General features: G+C 39.1%; 1 protein-coding gene across 1 annotated transcript in view; it reads right to left on the bottom strand.

Annotated features, from left to right (window-relative positions):
- Positions 1-2,634: 2,634 nt before the first annotated feature.
- The window catches only part of MTMR4 (myotubularin related protein 4), a 36,415-nt gene continuing 20,128 nt past the window's right edge, over positions 2,635-18,921 (bottom strand). Inside the window, exons 4-18 of the mRNA XM_015817187.1 lie at positions 18,077-18,159; positions 17,318-17,484; positions 17,030-17,126; positions 16,157-16,270; positions 14,876-15,072; positions 14,181-14,309; positions 13,630-13,741; positions 12,768-12,963; positions 10,493-10,678; positions 9,566-9,736; positions 9,015-9,169; positions 7,195-8,395; positions 6,576-6,686; positions 6,011-6,099; positions 2,635-4,725 (exon numbers count right to left, since the gene is read on the bottom strand). Of these exons, the coding sequence (XP_015672673.1) occupies positions 4,548-4,725; positions 6,011-6,099; positions 6,576-6,686; positions 7,195-8,395; positions 9,015-9,169; positions 9,566-9,736; positions 10,493-10,678; positions 12,768-12,963; positions 13,630-13,741; positions 14,181-14,309; positions 14,876-15,072; positions 16,157-16,270; positions 17,030-17,126; positions 17,318-17,484; positions 18,077-18,159 (3,186 nt within the window). The 3' untranslated portion in view covers positions 2,635-4,547. The remainder of the gene's footprint in view (positions 4,726-6,010; positions 6,100-6,575; positions 6,687-7,194; positions 8,396-9,014; positions 9,170-9,565; positions 9,737-10,492; positions 10,679-12,767; positions 12,964-13,629; positions 13,742-14,180; positions 14,310-14,875; positions 15,073-16,156; positions 16,271-17,029; positions 17,127-17,317; positions 17,485-18,076; positions 18,160-18,921) is intronic.

Below are 18,921 nucleotides of genomic sequence, written 5' to 3'. Positions count from 1 at the left end.
GGGCCAGCCAGTCGGAGTCCAAGCCTTCCCGGATCCGAGCGACTTTATCATACAGATACTGTACAAAATCCTCGGCCCTCCCCTCCAGGGGGTCCCCGCCTCCCCTCAATTGAAGGAGAGAGCGGGTCACCCTGAAGAGGGCGGCCGGGCGGTTATCTGATGACGCGATGAGGGTGGAGTAGTAATTAGTTCTAACCACTCTCATCGCCACTAGGTAGGACCTAACATATGTCCTTACCTGTGTTCGGTCGGATTCGGTTCGGCTGGCCCTCCAGCTGCTCTCTAGGCGTCTTTTCCGGCGTTTCATCTCTCTCAGCTCCTCGGTGAACCATTAATTACTAGTGAGAAGATCTTATAACGTGTGCAATGGACTGTAAGTGAACTAGCCAGAAGTGCATTTCCAGTAATGTTTCCCCCTTATCAGAGATTGCCTGAAGAGTTTATATATTCTCAACTACGAAGGAAAGTAAAACAAGTGTGGCACTCGCACTAGTGGCACTTTTAGCAAATTCCTGATAACAAAACCCTGTAATTTTAAGGAAAGAGATCTTTTCCCTAACTCTGCAAATCGCTACAATGGATTTTTGAAGTCTCCCTACCAAAGCAAGCAGGAAGATATCAAGTTAGGAATGATGTTTGTAATACTGTAGTGCAGGTGTTGTATGTAAATAAGAATGATGGTCACTTCACATAAAGGTAGAAAATACCTATGTGATGCTAACACATACCTCATGCTTTCTTAGATGGATTCTCCCATTATTCTTAGTCACCTTCTCATCTCTGTTCTGGATTGCAACTTGTTTTGTGGCTTGACCTAATTCTTAAAATAAATGTATGTACGTACACATCCCAATCATCTACATTCATTTTCTTTAATAAAAAAAATTCTCAAGACACTACGTATGAGGCTGCCCTTGAAGCTTCACCTGATCCAGAATGCTGTAGTATGGACAGTGATGGGTATGCCTTGATATGTTCATATAGCACAGTGGTTCTCAACCTGTGGGTCGGGACCCCATTTGGGGTCGATCGACCATTTCATGGGGGTCGCCAAGCAAGGCTGTCCGCCATTTTTTTTGTCCGCCATTTTTTTTGTTCGCCATTTTTTCCCCCTTTTCCGGCGGGTGCCTTACCTCCCTTGGGCTGGGCCAGCTGGTGGTCGGCCTGCTCCATCTCTGCCACTTGCCAGCTACGCCTCGGCCGGCGCAGGGGGCGGAACCACGCATGCTCGGCGCTCCCGGGCAGGGAAAGTCCTCGACTTACGACCGGTTGGGTAGTCCTCGACTTATGACCGGTTTAGTCCTCGACTTGCAACCGGTTTAGTCGACTTACGACCGGTTTAGTCCTCGACTTACGACCGGTTGGGGTCGCGGCATTAAAAAGGTTGAGAACCACTGATGTAGCACCTCTTCATGATTGGCACTGGTTGCCAGTTTGCATCTGATACGAGTCAAGGTGTTGCCATTATCTATAAAGCCATTCATGACATAAGATCTAATTGCTGAGGGACAACCTGTCTGTCCTCGTGATTTGATTTGTCAGGATTCCTTTGATTAGACAATGCCATCTACGGAAGCTCAGAGGGCTATCTTTTCTGTAGCAGCCCATACTTTGGAATGAGTTTCCCCTAAAAGATCTGGATAGCCACCACCCTGTTGGGATTTCAAAGAGCTCTGAAGATATGGCTCTTTGCCCAGGCCTTTGGCAAGGGTGAGTGAAGCCTCCTGGACTGAATGGTTGTGTTTTTCTCTTGTTCCTATCATCTTGTCATATTTTATTATTCTTGATTGCATTCCCCCATTTTTAATGTTTTTGTTTGTGAATCACCAAGAGACATTGGGAGTCAGGCAGTATACAAATTTAAATAAGAAAAAAATAAAATAAAAAAAATATAGTAATAAGCCTTTGTATCTACCCTTATCAGGATTAGCCTCTACTTCAAAACTGGAAGAAAGGAAAAACCTGTGTTCTTGAAACTGATAACAGATAGGAGTTTGGAAACTTGGATGCCAAAATTAAATTAAATTAGGTCCAATACTTTGACCAAGGTAGAAAAACTGATTGCCACATATTTAGAAAGACTGAGAAGGGGGGGGGATTGTTGTGCAATATATAACAGAACTAAAAGCATGTTCTCTCTCTGTTCTGTTCTCAAATCCATACACCCATCTTCCTCTTTTTTTTTAATTGAGAACATTGAGGTATACCTTCACCACCTTGCCTGACAAGCTAATTTCTGTTGCTTAAAAGCCACTGTAGATAAAATAAACTATCTGGAATTACAAAATGATTCAATCATGGATTTCATTGTGAATGTTTAGTGATTCTATGTAAACTGTGAGTTTCACTGAAAAGTGTTACTAAACATTTTTTAAAATACTCAGTTATTAAATATTGGAGTAAAGTTTTCTAACAAGGGAACTGTTTTCATTGTTATTTGTAAAGTCTCAGATATGCTATGATATGCTATGAAATGAAAAATCTAGAAACAGACCTCTGATTATCTTAAAATCTCATTTTTGGGTGTTTAGAAGAAGCAGAGTAATTCTGCATAATATATACTGGTGGAAGCCAGTACCCAATGGAGAAGAAAAACATTCAGTGAAAATTGAATAATATGGTCCAACAAAGCAGCACTAATATAGAGATTTTATTCAACTGTATTGAATTCTTACAGCACATTGTTTGTCACAAAGCTATTGATCCAATTTTGGAGTTCTTTTGCCTGAAGACAGTGACACAAAATTCATGAGAGCTGAAAGCAGGATTGATTAATCATGGCTAACTTGAAGGGTCTTTTTCTCTCTTTGTTTTCAAATTTTTGTTTTACATCTGTGCAAATGAGCTGAAAAAGGAACCAAACCTGAACTTTCCTACTAATTACATCACTCTGTACAAAGTTCAGCGTATGGCAAAATCAGATTCCATCTTTTATCCCTATGAGGTCATGCTGCCTGGAAGAGGCCAGAGGGCAATTCAAACAGATCCAGTGTAAAAGATGATGCTGGCTCTAGGGCTTTTGACCCAAAGCAGGTTGAAAAATGGAAGGTAAGAAGTGGTAGCTTGAACCACCAATTCTCCAAAAGGCTTTAAAAACTAATCAAGAATGGGTAGCTGGTAAGAATTCAACCCAAGCGTGAAGTCAGTATCTTCCAATTCTTGAGGAAATAGATATTCATGCACCCATCCTTTGTAACTGCCTAAGGACTGTTGAACTGGCTTGAGCCATCCACCTCAAAATCTTGTTCGTTCTATAGTCCTACATAGATGTACATTTCAAAATAAAATGATTATGAACACTGCTCATAAAGATCTATGGAAATGGTGATAACATTACACTTGCCTTTCTAAAACATTTTAGTTCTTGTTTAGATTATGTGAGAGTAGCAGGGTAAAATAACTGCTATACTGCTGCCACAGTGAGTATCCATAAATCAGAAGAGTCATTTTTGAAGGGAAATTTATTGATGTCATAATGAACAGAAAAGCATTCTTGCAGTGATGATGATCACCTCTACAGTGTCCCTCACACTTTCTTGAGTGTAAGAGGGAGAATCCCTGTTTGTCAATATTCCCTGTTTTCCATCTATAAAATTGGCACCTTCCCCCAGCCGTTTATACTCCAGATAAATTTTAAGTGCAGAGAAGTAACATTAGCAGCATTTTGGACTGAAACCCTCAAGCACACAAAACAGCACATTCCAGGAGGTAAAGAAAACCCACATAATAGTCTGCCTTGAAGCATCAGGTTTTCAGAATAAAGAGCAACCAGAAATATGGAGATACAAATGCAGCATAAGGAAGAGGGAATACACACTGTGATGTGATTCAAGAGGAGATTTAAGCTGTTGCTCCTGTAAAGACACTGGTTAAGAACCAGCTGTTCAATACCCACAGTGGGCAGGAAGTGCACCAAGCCAAAATTAATTCTGCTTTCCATACACAACAGCCCAGCTGCTGGGATAAAGTCTATTCCCTCAAGGAACACAAGGAAAGTGCAGAGATACACTCTGCCTTATAAGGGATCCCTTCCTAGTACAGTACTAGTGCTGGCCTTGGGCTGGATATCCAAGAAGGTTGGCAAGCTGAGTATGACTGAAACATGACTAACACAGCCAAAGAGAGCTCCCGGAGCTATCCCACTCTGGGGCTGCATTCTTCTTTCTTACTCAATTTAACCTGACTGCTTTCTGACATGGGAAGGAGGAGGTTCTGATTAGGTTCATGCCTTTCTATTGCTTTTGGAAGGCAATTATTTGCACTATATCATTTGCCATCCCTCTGAAGAAAGACACTGTGGTCTCTAACTTGGCCTTATGTCTTGAAACCACAAACAGTACCATAATGTAGGCCGTGTCACATTCTTTAATCCAAATTCCTCATCTTCAATACATGGGGCACCAAGTGGGGAAAATTACCAACAGTGCATACAAGGCTTGGTGATCAAGTGCTGCACTACCGACCTCTTCAGCTGCAGCAGAGGCAGCCTTCTCCTTCCAGTCTGCAAGGGAAAAGGCCAGGCTTCCACAGATTTCCTCTGCTGGTATTCAGCTAGAAGCTGTGGCAATAGGCTTCTTCAGATGCTGGCTCATAAGTTCCCTGGCGCGGGATACCTGGATGTGATCGTAACAGGAATTGCAGACAAGGACTGGATCATAAAGCTGCTGATCAGGAATGGGCAGCTTTAGATGGCAGCAGCCGGCACAAAACACATTCCCACAATTCCTGGGTAAGAAATAACACATAAAAGCAACTATGATACTGGAGTCAGAGTAGGATGATATATGGAGCATCTTGTTTTCACTTAACTGAGGAATAGAGCTGACAATGCAGTCTCGGATCTTAGATATCCTGCTGTGCTGCATGTTTTTGCAAAATTTTCCTGAAGCCTAAAGAAAAATACTACATAAAGAGGTAAACACTGAGAGTTTAGCGCATATTAACCCAGCTCTTTATATGTACAAGAACACACACACATTCTCTCTCTCTCAATTTCTCTCTCCCTCCCTCTTCCCCTCCCTGTGTCTTATAGATAGGAATAAAATGATAGTAATTTAGAGACAGCCTGGGCAGGGCCCATAGTTTAGTGCCAATTAGTCTTAATTCAGAATAACTGAATTTTGAGGCAACACAAAATAGTACAGCACAGATTAAGAAGAGTTGTTATAAGCAGTGATAGGAACTTTCAGCTACAATTTTGCCTAATGTATGAAGGGACATATGCAGCACTTCCAAGGTCCCAGGCAAACCTCATAGATGGGGTCCCCAAAAGAACATTGAGCTTCTCGGGCTCAGAAGGAAGACAGTGGCTGTGCTTTCCCTGTGAGACCTAGTTCTTCCTTGCCCTGCTTCCAGATAATCCAGTTTATTAGAGAAAGTGGGCAGTGGCAGCAGATTGAGGTTACAGCTGTGCCAGGAGCAACAGCAGAGGAAAATGTTATGGCTCCTACTAGGGCCTTAAGAGTCCATGTTGACTGAAAGCATTCACAATGCAAATTTCTGTTCCATAAAACCTCAGTCTATTTACATAATAAGGTCTACCAGCAACAAGGGGAGACTGAAGCCAATCTCTCAGGATTAAGATTTTTTTAAAAAGTTTTTTATTCTCTTTTTCTAGAAAATACTTTTTCCAATTGCTTAAAAATCACAAAGCCACTTTTTTCTGCAAAAGTATCACATGCTGCCACTTTATATTAACATACTATTTCCAAATATAAAGGATATTAAAAAATCTTAATGATTTTCTAATACTTATACCTCAAGTGTGCAATCAAGTGATTGGAAATTGGTAATTGATAATTATCATAATTGTTTTGTCAAACTTTGGCTAAAGATAAATATAATGAACTACTACTTCCCAAGAAGATACTACTATACTATATTCCATTTATCCTCTAAATAGAACTTGTCATTCCCTTTCCATTGCTCTCATATTTTCTGTAGACGTACTTAATAAAATGAAAAAAAAAATGAAATTGGAAAATGAGATTTGTCATAGTAATTACATTACCTGCAATGGTGTCTGCGTTTAGCCAGCCAGAATTCACAGTCACAGTTAAAGCAGTGTGATGCCATGTGGTCTGGAACCCAACGTGTGACCTATTTAAAAACAAAGTGTCATGGATGATTTGGTTTGTTTCTTACAAAGAGCATATCTGTAAGGGAAGAAGCTACATAGCACACACATTTTAACATGTTTTAACATATTTTAAGCTTTACTTTCAAAGCAATTGTCTGAAGAATAATTCAAAAGGAATTATTAAGAGGAGTGAAATGTAAAATATTGGTTGTTTCGTTAGAAACACTAACGTTTATTAAAAACTTAAAAGAATGTCAGAGTAAAAAGGAGATCCTTGAAAGTAGACAACCAAAGAGGAATTATCTGTTTGAGATATTTTTTTTTTACTAAGGGGAACCAGATACAAAATATATGTTTATACCTCAGTAGAAGAGAGCAGAATAGGGAAATACAGGGGGGAAAGCAGCAATGGGAATGTTTTCATCTTACATCATACAAAGTTAAAAGACATAAACTTATCTCAGTGCAAACTAGAAAATAAGGAAATGTAACATGCCTCAGTTTCTCTTTTATCAACAGGCTCCCAGCTTGCTTCAGATAGACAGTCTTCACTGTGATCAGAGTAAAAATCCTCATTTTCACTGCCATCTGACTCCTTGAGGCAAGTCTGCAAGGAAGACCACGAAAGCCATCAGATTATCTATATCACACATATGATCACTTCCTTTAGAGTTTCAGCCTTCCTCCTAATGAACTGAAAATAACCACAAGATCATAGATAATAGCTTTTATCACGTCAGGCGTCATTCCAACTAGCTCAATATCATCTACTGTGATTTCAGGTTCTACCATAATTGATATCTGATCTTTTAACAGATGTGCAAAGATCAGGAGCTTCTCTGTATAGAGCGCTATTTGATAATGTCCATGTTATTATTATACTCAACACAGCAGAAGTGTGGGAGATAGCATGGAATGATAGAATGGAATGTGTGTGGGGGTATCTATGTCCAGAGAGAAAACATGTGTCTTCGTTAGTATGTTCACGTTTGTATGTACAGAGTGCCTACAAACATGTTGATGCTAGCATGATCTGTTCATTTTACCAATCTATACATGCCTTCTTGGGTAAAAGCTAAGGAAACCACTGAAAAAGCTTCACCAGTGTCACTTACAAAGTCATCTTCATAGTCCATCTGTGGTTCAGCTGGAGTTGGATAGCAATGACGGATGTCTAATCTATGCTGAAGTTCCCGCACCTGCCTACGCAACTGCTCAACCTCCTGTTTATAGGTAGCTTCGATCTGCCGCAATCTATGCTGGATTACATCTGTGGGGAAGGGAAGTCCATCATCATCTAGATAGAAAGGAGGCACTGGAGAAGGGCTGTTTGGTGGCATGTGTTTGGAGCCAAGGGCCTGCTTCAAATGGCAAGGGAGCCACAACTTGCTGGACTTCCCCACAAGGCCTGTGCAGTGTGTGCCAGAATGCATGGAGCAGCCAGGAGGCTTCACAGTTTCTTTCAAAGGCCACTGGCCACTGAGGCACAGTCCAGAGGTCCAGAAGTGCCTGCCGTTCAGTCTCTTGTTACAACAGCCATAGGACAGGAGTCGCCGGGGACCCATATCACCCCCAGGAAGTGATGTCCCCATCCCTTGAAAACTGTCCCAGTTTGCTGCTAGAAGAGAGAATTCGCTCATCTGGCTTTGAGAAATTCCTTTTCGCCACAATTCTGTCTGAATTTTCCCTGTATGGTTGCCCTCCTCTCCATGCTTGACTTTGCTGATTTTTCCATCCAGTTCTTCTTTTTGACAACCTGGAGCACTGTGTCTTGGAACAGTCAGAGCTGGCTGACCTGAACTGGGGTGACCTGCTGAAGTCTGGCTGGAGGAGGATTCTGGATGAGAAGTTTGCACAAGATCCCAAGTGCCATTGGATATCAGGCCAGTGTCCTTGAGATGGTTGCAGGATAACTTTTCAAACACTTGTGTTTGTCCAGAATTTGGAGTTGGGACTGTGTCTTCTGTTGCTTCTGGACCTGCTCTGCTTACTACTTCTATCTCAGAAGGCACAGCACTTAACTGCTGAGACACTTCATGTTTCTGTGGTCGACTGATTCTGTGCCTGTCAGAGGTGCCAGTGCCAGCACTATGCAGGGGATGGAATTCCTGCTGCTGCTGAGGTACTTGAAGCAACTCATCCTCTCGGGTTTCTTTGTTTGCCCCTGTCTCCTCAGCATTGGGATGTCTGGATTCCAAACCAACCCTGACATCTTGACAATGGTTATTCAGATTTGGATCACTTGATGTGCGGGTCAGTAGGCTGCTAGGATCACATGCTGAGAGAAGATCATCCATGGATCTTGTCTTTGGTAATCTGAAACCACAAAAGTCAATTCAGGCAACAGGGATAACGCATGTATTGCCTGCAGGTACATTTACAAGAAGTTGCACACATGCGCGTATGTTCTGTTTCTCTCCCCCCCATCCCTACATGCAACCACGCGCACACGCGCACGCACACACACAGAGTCCTTTTATAATTCAAAGGTTTTTAATTATTTTTTAGCATTGCAGTAAGTAGTTAGAAGCAAGGAAGGAAAAGCTCTTTTTGTCAGGGCTGCAAAGGCAAAACAGTTTCTTATGGTATTTTGCCTGGATATAAATAGTTAGGACAGATCCTTGATTTTTTTTCCTAAATCATTTTAAAGGTTCATAAATAATCACCAAGTAAATGGAAAGCATTATTTCCTAATCTATAAAATTAAAAAGGTCACATCAAACTTAAAGCAGTGAAAAATTTCAGAGAATACACATAAGTAAAAGGATTAACACAACCCTAAATCCAACCCCCTAAAAACTTCTGTATAAACTGCATTGTAATTGATCAGGGTAAGACCCTTATAAATAAATAGAGGCCATTACAGAGGTATCCAAAGTAGCCTTAGAAATCCTGAATTGCACAATTCATAGAACCATAATTATTTTTCTCTTACCTGTCAAGCGACCGACTGCTGAACTCTTGAGTCTGAGATCCAGAAGGCAAGTAAAGATCCATGCCTTCTTCTCCTAAAGGGCATGGAGATGAAGTTGGAAGATATACAGCTGTCCAGAGATGCAATGCACGCACGTGGCACACTGGATGCAGCACCTTGACATCAAAGATGGAGGAAAGCAGATTCAGGAAGAGGAGGAGAAACCCAGCAAAAGCCAACAGTCTGGTAGCTCCTGAAGGTGCCTCTCTAACTAATAACTGATATGAGCTATGATTACAGTTGTCCTATTTAACTGAAAGATACAGAGGAACCACTGGACTTTCTTCCTCCTTCCATTTTCAAAGAAGCAGTGGGGAAAAACAAAGACTTCACAAATCCCTGCATGCCAGAAGCAGGCAGAAGTCAAAGTGAAGTGGTGCTCACAGCGGGATTGTTACAAATTTTTTAATCCAGCATGAGGGAGAAGCAAGCTGTATTTGGGCTTCTGTCCCCCGCTGCATACATTTTTTTTTCTCTTCTGCCAAACTGGCACAACTGGGAATTTTACTTACTTGCTCATTAGCAGGCATGTAGAGCAGATTGTGGAAATTTTTATTACCAGCTCTCAAAAGGGACCAAACTGAGCAGGTGCGTTTGGCAATGTTGTGCAGCTCACGTTCACAGGGGCTGTTTCCAAGGAAGGTCCCATAAAGGCAGGAATATGTGTGTTGGACTAACTTTACCTGCAGGTAAAAGAGAAATTTAGGGACCTGAGAGAATTTTCACAAGAGTCCATGTTGGAGGCAGCTTACTGATAGTGCTGCTTTAAGAATAATGTTGTGCACTATGTCAAGCTTTGGAATGGGTAAGCAGAAGTAAAAAAAAATTAAATATAAAATAATTACAATTTGGATTTGGTTAAATGTTCCCAAAGCCAAGGCTCATACATTTTAGATCTTAGCTTGGTTAGACACTGAAAAGACCCTGCCTTTTTTAAAAAAAATAATAATAATATACTAATTTTTCTGGGTTTTTTTATTCTTCACATACTGGGATTAAATGGGCTATATGCACTAACTTAACAGGTGGAAACCAGGCTAGTGCTCCCATTATCCGTAAGTGCAGATACAACATATTACCTGCCTTGCTCTGTATGAAATGTACACATTTTGATAAACAACTCTTTCTCTTTATTAGAGAAATAAAGCACACCATTTTAACACACAGATTATAGGACAGTATTTTAGTAGCACTTTCAGAAAAATCAATTTTATATAATAATTCAGTGAAAGGGAATTGAGTATTTTTCCTCATAGGCTACACATTTTTATCTATACAACAGAGATCTATCACAGTAATTCAACTACAGTGGACAACCAAAAGGAAAAATAACATCATAAGAACCATAGCCACTTTTGCTTTAGAAACATCAAACTGTCATTAAACACTGATCTATCTTGGTATTGAAATGTATATCCTCTGCTAACACTTGGCCTTACCAAGAAAGCTTCATTAAATTCAAAGAGACAGGGAAACTGCTTGAGCAGCTGGTGAACCGAATCCAGCCACTGTAAAAATACTGGGCACTGTTCATTCTGATCTTCTGCCTTTTCCTGGTGTCCACATCGATCACCAAACTTATGGCCAAAATCCAGCCAATCTGATTCAACCAGCACCTGGAAACCCTGGCAATAAAAGAAGATAATTTACTATAGATTTTCTGAGTAGGCTGCAATAAAAAAGGTAATTCCATAGCTGCTATCATAATTCATCTATTCTCAAATCATTTTTGGATGTATCATAGCATCTTTAGTTCTTCTTCCTTGCTTCCCTGCCCTTGCTTTCATGATATTGTCATTTATAGTGTTTTATTCCTCCAGTTCATCAACTAGGTTTCAGTGGGGGAGCTTCTACCCAGCTTCAGCTAGGTCACAGCAGCCACCCTTTTTAAAACAGGCTATTTTATTAATAGTAACCTCAATATCTTGCACTCAACTCCTTGAATTTAAACTAGTACAGTGACAGTACTAGTTCAATGACAGTAGAGTACAGTCTATTTGGGACTCCCTTTGAAAATCCAACAAAAACTACAGCTACTTGTGGCTGCTTAGTTGCTGGTAAGTAAAAACCAATGCAGTAATGTGAAATCTGTTTTGTGGGTTCTATATTACCAGTAGGGTTTGAGTACAGTTCAAATGCTGGTGTTAATTTATAAATTTTATAATAGGTGGGGCTATCTGTAACCTTGGAGACTATTTTGTCTGTACTGAATCATAGGGGTTGCTTCAGACCTCCTCCCACAAAGAGCAGAGAGGAATAGGAGATAACTCTCCTGCCATTATTGAACAGCTCGCCCTTGGAACACAGACATATTTTGAAAGCCATAATAACACCTAAATGACACTGGGTGCATCATGGTATGAATTATTATTATTATTATTATTATTATTATTATTATTATTATTATTATTATTATTATTATTATTATTATTATTATTATTATTATTATTATTATTATTATTATTATTATAACTATTTTCCAAAGCGCCTAAAGGCAGGACAAGAAGCAACGGGTGGAAGCTAACCAAAGAGAGAAGCAACCTAGAACTAAGGAGAAACTTCCTGACAGTGAGGACAATTAACCAGTGGAACAACCTGCCTCCAGAAGTGGTGAATGCGCCAACACTGGACGTTTTGAAGAAGAAACTGGACAGCCATTTGTCTGAAATGGTATAGGGTTTCCTGCCTGAGCAGGGGGTTGGACTAGATGACCTCCAAGGTCCCTTTCAACTTTATCATTATGATGATGATGATGATGATGATGATGTAGGTCTATTCTTTTATCACGATGCATGCAATACCTAGTATTTGCCTCCTCCCTGGCTACTTTGCCCAAGTCTTGGAGGCCTGGATGATTTCTAGACTATCCATTTTCAAGAACGGACATTTTCTTTTATCTTTCTTTTGTCAATTTAATAATGATGATAATGATGATGATCATCATCATCATCTTCTTCATCATCATCATCAAGTTGGAAGGGATCTTGGAGGTCTTCTAGTCCAACCCCCTGCTCAGGCAGGAAACCCTATACCATTTCAGATAAATGGTTGTCCAGTCTCTTCTTAAAAACTTCCAGTGTTGGTGCATTCACAACTTCTGGAGGCAGGTTGTTCCACTGATTAATTGTTCTCTAACTGTCAAGAAGTTTTTCCTTAGTTCTAGGTTGCTTCTCTCCTTGATTAGTTTCCATCAGTTGCTTTTTGTCCTGCCTTCAAGTGCTTTGGAGGATAGCTTGATCCCCTTTTCTTTGTGGCAACCCCTGAGATATTGGAACACTGCTATCATGTCAAGCCCTTTGTACTTATAGGGGGATCTTTTTTTGTCAAGAACTAGAATTTCTTACCAGACAACTGTCAGGGGTTGCATGCTGATGATAGGTGAGTTACATACCAACTGTAAGAGCTCAAGCCAAAATGTGGCAAGGCTTCTTTTTTCAATCCACTTTTCTTACTCCAAGTAAACTAAAAGATCTATTAAATACAGCATTTACAGCATTTTCAGGATTGAATCCTGAAATAGAAACACAGGCTTATCCCAAGCCAAAGAAAAGATAAGAAAAAAGTATATTGTCTCCAATTGCAGATCAGTCAGACAAAAAGATGAAAAAAGATGCTTTGCTTTAGGCAATTCTGCATTGCATCTCCCATATAAGTTCAAATTCTCCTAAAAGCTATTTCTTCTTCTGAGCTGCTAACACAACTGAAGCATAATACCTCCATTGTCCTATAATAGGGATCCAGAAGAATCTTTGCCAAGGCAACAATCTGAGGGGTCCTGTCCCAACCATCAGAGCAGTGAACCAACACAGGGCGTCCTTCTCGGTCAACAGCATTTGAGACCAGCACAGCTGCCTTCAGCATGATGGAGAGATGCTGTAGCCATTTGGTGCTCTCTAGTGCTGACAGCCAGCTGAAATGGATCAATGAAAGAAAGTGCATAAAGATTGTAGCCAATATAAATATTTTTTAAAGTGCTGGAAACAAGAAATCTAAATCCAGCTTGTGCCAGATAGAAAGTTTTCACTGAGAAAAGGGATGTTGAAAATGTTTCAAAGTCAAAATCAAAATCTTGTTTCAGCTCAAATGGGTTAGTTTACCGATCCTGGAATGTTCCAAGTTTAAAATAGCTTTACTTCAACTTCAAAACACTTTCTAAACAATTGAAACAATATTTAAAACAAATTGCTAACTGCACATTGATAGTGTGCACATAAAAATATTTTTGTCTGTTTTGAACTTACTGTTAATCAATTTAACTTAGTGACCTAGTGCTCTGAAGGACAAAAGGAAAAAAAAAATCCTTTGTAGCCAAACTTCCCATATTATTTGCAGTTATACAAATCTCTTTGAAAACTTTTCTCTATCAGAATGATTATGTATTCCCACATGTAAACCTAATGAATCCAAGGGAACTGTACAGCAACAAAGAGATAATTCTGCACAGGATAAATCTTCAGAGTATTCCTCTTTCTTTTATTTCAGTTCTGGCAGAAAGAAAATCTGTGTTTTATAGTCCCGCAGATAATGAAATTCCATAAAGAATGTAGCTGTTTAACAAATCCTACTTGGAACTTACTTGCTAGGATCTGGCATCTGACTGCAGACTGCCCTCAAGTACTGGAAGCTATTACGGATGGAATGAATGTTAGCCATACCCATAAACACCACTTCACAGTTAGGATAATATTCTGGAAAATGTCAAACAGAAGGAGAAAATTAGTTGGAAAGTTAAATCAAACCTATCTATCACATGAAATATTTTCAACCATAATCCTATTCAATGGGAATAGTTCACACTGACCCATCCATAAAGAACCATCACCATGATTGTGATATGTGTATTGGAAAGGGTATCTTGTCATTTTAATTCCATACAGACTCAATAACGTCATTGTTTCAAGTGACTTGTAGCTTCCAATACATCTTTTTATAATTCAATGGCTTCACTTTAGTCAAATCAGCCTCCTAAAGCTCATCATAAACTCAAGAAGTTGGGATGGAAGTAAAAGTAGAACCTTGGTGGGGAAGGTGCTCAAAATATGTTTTGCTTGCTTATGCACCCTTTGCAAGTAGGCCGCAACAGTGAATAGATTGCCTAAGAAAGCCAGAAGAACATCATGCTTGTACCTTCACATTCACAGCCGCCTCCTTTGGCTCTATTAGCAACTGCTGCAGTGTAGGATCGAGCATCCAAAATCAGCAATTTCTGAGGTGTTGCTGAATTCTCTACATTTGAACATGCAGTCAGTGATGAATCTGCAAAAGGTTAAATAGGAATTTCTCATGTCTTAAACAGATGTACAGTTTGATCAACAATACAGAATTCAGAATGCTGAGATCAGCTGAGGTCGCAAAAGCTGGTTACAACAGACATCACCATCTACCCAAAAAGTACAATCTTTCATAATTTGCTCTTTTGGAGTGTCACTGGCTCACTGAAAAAAAAAAAAGGCTTTTCCAAAAAAGCACTTGCAATGTTCAATTTCTTAAGCACTATGTTCTAATAACCATAGGGATTAATTATTTCGAATGCAATATAAAAGAATGGTTGTGGTTCCAGGTTTTTTATTTCTTTTACTTTTGTTTTTACTATTGTTGGTTTTTCTATTGTTTTATACTGTTTTATTGTTTGTAAGCCACCCAGCTATATAAATGCGTTAAACAAACATACATCAACTGCGTAATTTTATCCAGATTGGTAGGCATTACAAATGAGATTATATTCAATATTGCCATGAAAAAACTCACCAAATTCTGTCAAAGGCAAGATAGCATTTATGCAGCAATGGAAATTGGAAAAGAAATAGAATCAGCTTACTTACCAAATCCTGCATCGCAGGCCTCATTTCCATCACTAAGCCCAGACTGTGGGGACCCCCCAGCCAGTCTCTGTCCAGGGTTCAAGGCACAGGCTTTGGCAATGGAAGTTACTAGATATTCATCATCTGCATTGCGCCAGCCCCACCAACTTATCTCAGGTTGACTGCAGCGTGCAATCACTGCCCCATTGCGCAAATGTCTAAAAAAGGAATCGAGTCCTATTAGTCCTAGAATGCAAAGTGTTTCAACAAGTCCCAGTTTGACTGAAAAACCAAATACTCCTTTCAGTGGAGAAGCACCAAGTATATGTATGTAATAACACATTAGGGAGATGAGGGGTCCTTGGTGCTCTCTGAGCTTGGTTGTTTTCTTGCAGACGTTTCATTACCCAAATTAAGGGGTAATGAAACATCTGCAAGAAAGAAAACATGCTCAGAGAGCACCAATGACTCCTCATTTCAACCCTGAGCTACAAATATTCTTCTTTATCAAATTAAGGAGAGGCTTGGTGAAATTTTGACTGGTGAATCAAATTAAGACAAGGAAAAATTCCTGACCCTCAGATCTGCTTAAATGTAGCTCCTATCATCATCATCATCATATCATTATCATTATAATACACCCAGAAGACACAAATTGAACTAGGAGATTTCAGATGCAACAGTAGATGCAATTAGCAAGTATGAATTTTGGGGGGGATAATGAAGGGAAAAGAAAAAAACAGTGATTTGAAGATATACATACAATAAGGATATGATTAGCTTCCAAATGTGCATTAGAAATTTGAAACTATATAATATGAGATAGCTGTTAAATTCAAGATAAGATAATACTCTTAGTAGTATAGGAAGAAGGAGTATTAGATATGTTTGCCACCTTTGGTTATCTATAAAAATAATAAAGATGAATGAATGAATGAATGAATGAATGAATGAATGAATGAATGAATGAATGGAAAATCTCTGAGATAGGTAGGCAGGCATTAAATTGTGCTTTACTTAATGTATTATCTGATACATTCTCATTTCAATCTCCATGATCTATCCTAAAATGATACTATTGTTTCAATAATAGAATCATTTAATGGAATAGTGTCAATAATGGAATCTTAAAGAAGAAGTTAGATACTACATCTTTTAACAAAAATTAGAAGAAAGAATATCTGAATATTAAAAAAAAATACCCTAGCAACAAACTTTCAGTTGATACATAAGTCTTTGCTTCTACCCCTCAAACCACAAAACCCCTTTACATGCCCTTCTTATAAGATGTGAGTTTTGTACCTGTACACAACCACTGGAATCCTCTTCCAAGATCTAAAAGAACCTACATTCTCCAGTTCCTTGTCAGTGATCCAAACAGGAACCAAAAGTTTCTGTGGGTAGCTGGTACATAACCTACAGAGGAAAATTCAATAATTTTAAGATGAGTGGACTTCAACTCCCAGAATTCCCCAGCCAACCATCTTCAACACTGATCTATAATCATACAAAACAGCAAATATGAACCTGTATTAATATTCATAGAAATCACAAATCTAATGTTCTTTTGGATGGACATATGAAACATCAAAATTCCTAACAGATTACTTATATCAGATTCATACTATATGTGACATTATGACTGAAAACTGTTAGAATCCCCTTAAACATAATAATGATAAGAGCAACAGCAATTTTAATTTAACTCAAGGCACCAAATAGAATGGCAAGCAACAATAGATAATGGTCTCCTTTTGGACATGCAATGTGATAAGGGCTTGGGAATAAAAAGAAGTTCTTGGGATACATTTGTGAGGTAGAAGTTGGAAAAGGCCACCGTAATAACAAATAAAAACTATTTTATTATCATAAGGTAGATATTTTAATATTATATTAGCTTGAACTGCTTTTCTGCCTGAGCAATGGGTTGGACTAGAAGACCTCCAAGGTCCATTCTATTCTATTCTATTCTATTCTATTCTATTCTATTCTATTCTATTCTATTCTATTCTGTTCTATTCTATATTCTATATATTCTATTCTACATGTGGTCTAGCTATAACATTATACCGTGACATCCTAGCTATGTTAATTTACAAGACAGAGGATTTAATGCTGTTGATATTTCCCCTCCCCCCCTTCTTTTGCAGTTATCTGGTAAATTTAAAGGCTCACTTGTAGCTGTTGTTGATGTCAGAAACCCTCCACACATTCTGTAAGTCAAAGCCCATTCGAGCTAGTTCCATTTCAAACCGATATTTCACATGGTCTCCTGCAAAACAAAGAGTAGTTAATAATAATCAACAATAATCAATTCTGTCAGAAATTATGACAAAGTACTCAATACATCTCCTTATCAGACAAGGAATTAACAGAATTGGTTGCATAAGTCACCCTGAACAAAAGCTTTCAAGAGGCTTGGATCTGTAGATGCTTACCCTGATGTAATTCATAAGAACTTACCTGGGCGGCAAAGGTGGGCATGCTGGTCCTCCTCATCTGCACAAACTCCTAAGCACCAGGCATGGTAAGCAAATGCAAACAGGTCTTCTAGTTTGGTGGGGCGTGCAATGGCTCGGCTCAGCCTTTTCAACCATTCCTGGCATTGCTTAAAAGTAGAGAAATGGCACCTACAAAAACAGAAGTACATGTGTATATATTCGGTGCCCGGGAAAGACGGTCTGACAAGGGAATTTCAGCAAAACTCCTGAGGGGAAAGGGAAGGGAAAACAACCTATTGCAGAATGAAAATGCTAGGGACATCCTGACACAAAGGGCTGCAGTGCTACTTAAATCACTTTAAAAACTTAGCAACAATCACTAACAAAAAAAAGACTTTTACAATAGAAGATCTATTAATCGCCATCAACTGTGGCAGAAACTGAACCTTTGTTTATGCATATTTTCCAAGACACTTAGCTGTCCACTGCTAGAAAGCAAACAGATTAAAGAATTTTATTTTACTTCATGTTGGCAGCTTCTATGTTTAGAATGACAGGAACTTGGCAGCATCATGGTTCAGAGCAAGAGTAAAAAAAGATATGGTGTCCCAGTTTACTGCTGGATTACATTTTCCACCAATAGCTATGCTCACATATGTTGTCAGAAGCTGGAAATCAAAAACATCTGCAGGCCGCATGTTATTCATCCCTAGTTTGAGTTAATCACATTTGCTGACTCTTACCAAGCTATAAGAGCAGGATGCTATTAGACATCCCCTACCTGACTACTTTGGAATCTTTGCAGACAATATGGAGCTGGAACATATCCCGACTCTCCACGCTTTCCATCATTCTCAAAGGCACCTAAAAACAAAAGCAAGGGATGAATGAACAGGTATGTTAACACTCAAATAAACAATAAGCTAGCTGTCAAACATGTGTCAGTATTCTAATGGTATTATGGAAACAGCAACATTAGTTGTAAGTTATAGTAGGAACAGGAATAAACTCAATTTGGCATGTAGCAGATTTTCTTAGTAATGTAGGGATAGTATTGAAGAGATATCAAGGCAGTTTCTAACTCATCTTTTTCAAACAAACTTTTACGAACAATTAACCATGTCCATCAACTGCACCCTCACCTGGACTGGGAGGTCCATCACAGAGTGGATTTGCTTATATGAATCATGGACTATTGCAATGCACAGTAGATGGGCCTACCTTTGAAAACCACTCAGAAGCATAAAAATGTCAACTGCATGGAACAGCATGCAACAGCATGGGCAATTATGGGGACATCTCATAAGACCCTTATAACACCTTTGCTCCATTGTCGACTAGTTACCAGAAGGCTTCTGGGTGCAATTCAATGTATATTATTATTTATAAAGCTCATAGCACAAGGGCTGGTTATATATTTTATTTATTTTATTTTATTAATTGCATTTATATCCCGCCCTTCTCCTTACGGACTCAGGGCGGCTGACAAATTAGATAAAATACTAACATATATACATATTATACCTAATTAAAAATTTAATTAAAACGAAATATTTAAATATGTCCAATTAAAAATAATTTAAAACCCCTCTAAAATCCCTTAGGCCAGTCCCGCTAGCTGGAACA

The sequence above is a fragment of the Protobothrops mucrosquamatus genome, unplaced genomic scaffold (genome assembly GCF_001527695.2).
Source record: "Protobothrops mucrosquamatus isolate PMUCROS unplaced genomic scaffold, P.Mucros_1.0 scaffold562, whole genome shotgun sequence".
Classification (NCBI taxonomy): Eukaryota; Metazoa; Chordata; class Lepidosauria; order Squamata; family Viperidae; genus Protobothrops; species Protobothrops mucrosquamatus.
The sequence above is the reverse complement of the archived record's forward strand: the minus strand, read 5'-3'. Positions and strand labels throughout refer to the sequence as shown.